Source organism: Pelophylax lessonae (assembly GCF_965119305.1).
Source record: "Pelophylax lessonae genome assembly, chromosome: 8".
Classification (NCBI taxonomy): domain Eukaryota; kingdom Metazoa; phylum Chordata; class Amphibia; order Anura; family Ranidae; genus Pelophylax; species Pelophylax lessonae.
In genome coordinates this window covers 38623336-38629335 of record NC_138775.1, presented here as the reverse complement: position 1 = coordinate 38629335, position 6000 = coordinate 38623336, and the positions used below count along the sequence as shown (strand labels likewise).

The 6000-nt window shown below is 42.4% G+C and overlaps 1 protein-coding gene across 3 annotated transcripts in view; it reads right to left on the bottom strand.

Annotated features, from left to right (window-relative positions):
- Window positions 1-898: 898 nt before the first annotated feature.
- PDZRN3 (PDZ domain containing ring finger 3) overlaps window positions 899-6000 on the bottom strand; it is a 386786-nt gene continuing 381684 nt past the window's right edge. For all 3 annotated transcript variants that reach the window (XM_082265835.1, XM_082265836.1, XM_082265837.1), the window contains one exon: window positions 899-2974. In XM_082265835.1, the coding sequence (XP_082121961.1) occupies window positions 1421-2974 (1554 nt within the window). In that variant the 3' untranslated portion in view covers window positions 899-1420. The remainder of the gene's footprint in view (window positions 2975-6000) is intronic.

The following is a 6000-nucleotide window of genomic DNA, read 5'->3' as shown; positions in this document are numbered from 1 at the left end:
TTGAAAAAAGCACATCAGACAAAATATAAAATCCTCAGCATCGAGATCAGGAATTAATTGTCCCCCGAAGCTGTATAGGCTTACGCGTTTCGAGGCTGCACCTCTTCTTCAGAGCCTGAAGTGCTTTTTTCAAGAACTCGTTTGTGAGTATTTTTATTCTACTATTTTGAATAAACCTTTTAAAAGGCTAATGCACTAAGCCGTTGCGCCCCTGTGTTTGTTTGTCATTTATAGTGTTCCCAGACTACCCTGGTCTTGTAAGGGGCTGCAAGGCCGAAGCTTTCCAGAGTTGCCGTGTCAATAGTTCTCAACATCTGCAAGTTTGTAGTCGAGCTGGATAGAGGACTGCACCACTCAGAGCGCAGGGGACAGGTTCTTTGCACCAATGGTTTACGTGTTCAGATAATAGTCCTAACCCACCTGAGCAGTCGCACCAGGGGGCCATCACTGTACACCGCCAATCATGAGCAGCCTAGTCAGGGCGGGTGTATATGCAGTTGCAGGCCAGGAAATGCCTCACTACCTATGATTGGCAGTGTGCAGTGATGGCTTCCTGGAAGAGGATTGCTCAGGTGAGTTTGGAATAGGATCCGAACAAGCCTGAGCCCATCCCTAACCACAGCAATATTTATACAGTTGGAATATTTACTGATGGTTCCAGAGCAGCCAACATATTTTGGAGATCTGCCTCCTCTACATCAAGACTCATTGACAGCTCTGTTTACCTGAAAGCCTCACACTTTGCTGCATGGCATTTTCAGGTTCCCTTTTTGCATTTTCAGTATTATCTCTTCTGATTCAGCTCCAAGTTACTTTTACTCACAACCCAGATACCCAAAATGCTTTGGCTCTTATGAAACATTCAACAAAAATTCCATCTGTATAAAAAATACCATGTTATACAGCATTGTTCTGAAAATAGGCACTGCCCTTCCTAATGTAGTGGAGTGCTTTTGTTTCACCTGATGACCGTACATATCAGTGTATATGGCCGTTGTAAGACCATTTCCATTGACTAAGGAGTGCCCAGCCAACAAACCCCAAGATTCTATTTACTTTGGGCATATCAGCGAAAGGGCAAGTCTTCTAAATGATCCGATTTCTCTTTCTTGGGAGAACGACTGAATCTTGGGGGATTTGGGCGATTTAAGATCCATTTGGCTATGTTGGGTACTCAAGGCATTAGCTGCACGTAGTTGTAATTGTCTCAGAAGCAGCAGTGAGGTTTTGTGCAATTTTGACACCGAGTTGTAAGATTAGGTATGTAAAAAAGCCAGAACTATTAACACAGTGACTGTAATTATCTTATATTTACAAAAAGAAAAAAATATTTGCCACATTTAACGAGGCGGGGAAATTCTACCGCAATGGTAGTTTGGTATTTACAAAAGAATTGAAGAAAAGTTTGGAGTTCTATGTTTTATACAGTTGTGACGGAGAGTAGCGAGTTGTACACTCGCGTTCCATCCGGAGATTTTGTGCCGTGGGTTAACAGTTCTTGAATTGTCATCCAGTTGTCAAAAATCTTTTTATTGCGTTTCTTCATCATCTTTTTGTGGCTGAGGTCGATGATGCTGACCTCCTTGTTGTCCTCTGCAGTCTGTTTCTCTTTTAAGCAATCCAACCTGCTCTGCATCATGAACTCTCTGCGTTTTCTCTGTTCTGAGGCTTTCCTAATGTGCTGCTTGCGTTCTTCCTTGCTCCAGTAACGTCCCATTTTCATTTCACTAATGGCATCATCATCTGTTGTCATTCCGCTCCTCTCTTCCTTGATCTTAATGGCTCTCTCTCTTAACAACTTATCTCGAACCGGTCTTTTTGTGATGTAGCGGGTCCCGTCACTACGTACTTTCACTTTCCATTCCATCCTTGGCTCTGAGGAATTCTGAAGATCTTTACACATGCTGACCAAGCTCATCTGGCTTTGAGCATACTCGACTGCTGATTTTTGCTGGATTAGCTGCATGTAACTCTGATAGTGCTGTGCATGGGCGGGGATGTGGGCGTGCTTGTAAGGTGAGTTGCGATAGGGTGGCGCAAAAGAACTGGACTGCTTTTCAGAAGAGCTTTGACTTTTGCCAGTTTCAACAACTTTTTTGTCTCTGACTTCCACTGTCTTGTTTGTATTTGAGTCCTTGGCTGTTTGGAGATATCTGGCGGGGCTGGACTCACGGCTTTCTCCGCTTGATCGTACATTCTTCTGTGATGCATTGTGAGGAATGCTACTGGCTGCTCCCTCTGGACAGCTGTTAAGACCGTCAGCCGCCCTGCGCAACGAGTTGTCGGGGGAAATTTCCAAAGTCAGAGGAGTGCTACGGCAGCTTTCCCCAGTGTTGTAGGCACTTGAGCTGTCCTTGTCTGACTTCTCTGGCAACTCTGTGATATCGGAGAGCTCATGCCGACGCACGTCGATGCTTGTGTTGTAATTACGGAAGCCGCTGTTGTGCAGCATCCAGGATTCTCTGTACTGCTCTTTTAGTTGTTGCATCTTATGAGCCCGGACTATGTTCAAACACTCAAGTTCAATGCTGTGCAGCTCCTCATTCAGCATTTCCAGTTCACGGTCCACGCTCTCCTGGTCACTGCGGTTGGTCTCCATTGTGCTGGTTTGGTAATATCGACTCCGCTGGTTGGCACTCTGGACCTGGCACTTCAGTTCGAGAAGTTTTCGAAATCTCTCGCACTCATCCATGGGAATGCCCAGGAAGTCAGCATCTGTACAGTCGGCAGATATAAAGGACTCGTTGCTGAATTGCATATCTCCGCTGCCCAGAGTGTCTTGACTGTACATGAGCTTCTTCTGACTCTCCAGCGTGTTTGATAACATGGTGTGATCATCAGCAATGTTCTCCTGCTCCGAGCTTTCATCATTCCGGGTGCTTTCATCTGTACGTCCAAGGCCACTGTCCTTCTCTAACTGGTTGGACAAAATGGTTGCAGTATCTGTGGTTCCACCATCTTCTTCGATCTTCTTCTAGAAATTCAGACATAACAAAGCAAATATTTTAATAAAAGACAAACAAAGAAGGTAAATTGACATAAAAAGCAACAGACTCCTTAAACATTATATATATATATATATAAACGTGCAAAGTCTACATTACATATTACCTCAAGCTTCCACTTGAAATACATATGAATCTCTTAATGGGTAAGTCCACCGTTTCATGAAAAATTAAAGGGTGAACTCTAAATATCCTAATCACCTCTCCAGACCTTGCTGCACAAAGTGTGATGCCCCATGCTGCCGCTGTGGCCAATACACCATACACCGCAAAACACAACCCAGTTCTCACTGATCAGTGCAGCCACATGCTAGTGCTGACCAATGAGAAGCGCTTATTCCTTCTCGGACAACTTACCGGAAGAAGCCTCCAATGTGTTTCTCATTGGTCACCATGGTCACTCCCCATTGTGAGTTTTATAATGGATACTCACTCCAGGACTGTGTACTGTGGTGTATGGTGGTGTACAGACCACTAAATTGGCAGCACAGGACATCATGGCGGTGGCCAGGATATTTGGAGTAAATTCACCTTTTCATTTTTTGTGATAAGGTGAACTTACCCTTCAAAGTGGAACTCCAATCAGACGGATAAATAGGCATTTCATTTCTGTGTTTACCTGCCAAAGAATGTGTAATTTTGCCAGCCATTCTTGTGATACAAACTTCTGCTAGTAAGGATGACCCTTCGTCTACTTCCTGGCGTACCATTACTCCTTCCTGGGTCAGTTAACTGCTCATTGGAAAAAGGTGATGATGCTGACCCACTGTCCAATCAGCAGGTTGGAGGAGGAGAGGTGACGCAGGAAGCTGCGTTGCTGAACCAGGAGATAAGTCTGGTCATGCAGTGAGGCAGAGATGTGTAACTCAAAATAACGGCTACATAGGATTACAAATCCTTTGGCAAGCAAAACAGTAAACCTACATCTTCCTTTAGCCATGTGCCTGGAGTTCTGTGTTTGTGCCTAAGCACTTTTTTTGTTGTTTTAGATTGAGTAGGGAAGGATTATGTCCACTGTCAGGTTTTTATTGATGAATAATTGACAAAATCTGCGTTGTGTTAAATATTATAGGTAGCTGACACTAAAGGTAGTATAGCAGACCTTAGTGAACGAATAAATAAACAGTGTAGTGTCCAAAATGATAATATTAAATGTTAAACCATGAACATATTACTAAAACGACAATAAGTATGAAGAGCTCAAAAATTGTTTAGAGACATTTTTCTTTATAAAGAAAAATGTCCAGAAACAGAAAGAGGGATTGATGGCGTCCTTTTGGACAAAACGCACCTAGGCGGATTATTTGATGCTGGTCTTGCCGCTGTGCAGTCCTAGGTTGCCAGTGGCTTTTTATGCACGTCAAGTTTTGTGATTTTATACTGTTTTTACACATTTGGAACAATTAAACCTACTACACTATGGAAAATCCACCTGGGCTCCTGGTGAGCTTTATTTATCCTTAGTTGGATTTTGCCAAGAGATGCCAGTGTGAGCGTATCACTGCAATACATCCAGGAAGATTTCCATGCATGCTGAAAGATGCGCATGCTACTGTAAACTGCAGTCATTTGTTCCAGTGAGTTTGTAATTCACTCGGTGGTGGTGGTTGTTGGCTATTTGGACACAGTTTGAGCAACATTTTTATGTCCACTGGAGTGGCTCCATTAGATCCTACTTCTCCATATTTCTTTGCTTTTAGACTACACCATGCACTGATAGCTTCTGGTCATTTTTCTTTATCAAGATTCATTGACTCTAAATCATTTTGAGCTCCTTATACTTATTATCTCTTTAGTAATAAGTTAATGGTTTGTCATGTATTATTATATTTTTGGGTACTACACTATTTATTTATAGGTTTTTATTGCTGTGTCCCTGATGGGGAGATTCACCCTCCTAATTTATTCTGATGAACATTGTAACCAAGACAAAACATGGTAGGAAATCCAAACTTTCACAACTGCTCTCACAACACAAGTAAATGATAACATTTTCCAATGGGGGACACCTGTTCCTAATATACCTGTATTAGAGGGAGTTTCCCTCACTTTGTAGGGATTTCCTCGTACCTCCTGATTTATTTACATTACAGGAAGTGAAGTGTTATCTTTCAGATGGACACAGCATAAAAAACTGACAGGTTTTTATTAATTTTATACTCTATCCACAACTAAAAAAAAAAAAATTTTTAGTACAATAATATATATTTTTTTTACATGAACCCTCAACAATAAAACCTTGGCAGTATCATGGATGAGATTCAGGTTTAGTCATTCACATCACTTGGATCCTTGGCCCTGTGATACCATTACCACAGTGGCGGGGATCTGCCCTTGAGTGACAGGAGTGCGGCGGGTTAACATTGTCACTTGTTGTTAATGACAAGGATTTGCTGAACGTCATGATTGATGTTGGTTTTACAGTGGTATACAATAGTGACCATTTTTTGTTTTTATTGCATTTTTATGTATTGTTATGAAATTACTTTTTCCAAGATGTTGGTATATTTATCTATATTTTACTCTTTCTTGGTAATAATGTACCCCTGAACTTCTTGCCCTGGGATGGGGTAGATATATACGGGGGGGGGGGCTCTTATTGTAAAGGAGGCTTCCAAATGACTGCATACCCCACCTTCCGAATAACAACACCTTTTTGGGGGGCAGGATGTGAAGAGGATATGTTATGCATCAACACCTGGACAAGAAGCCTTGCCAGGGGTGTGAGGCTCTTGCAAAGTCCTCCTCCCTCAATGCTGAAAGGCATGTGGGCTGCTATGGCATAGTGATGCTCCCTGCCATGCCTTTCTTGGCCCACCAGTTTGCATGCTTGCATGGGTTTGGTTGTAATATTAGGAGGAATCCCTTCCCATTTTTTTTACATTGTGCTGTCTCTTAATACACCATGTTCAGTTTCAAGACATCGACCAAGCAAGCTATACTTTCAATGCTGCCCTAAGCTATGTGAAAAGACCTTCTATATCTGCTGAACAGT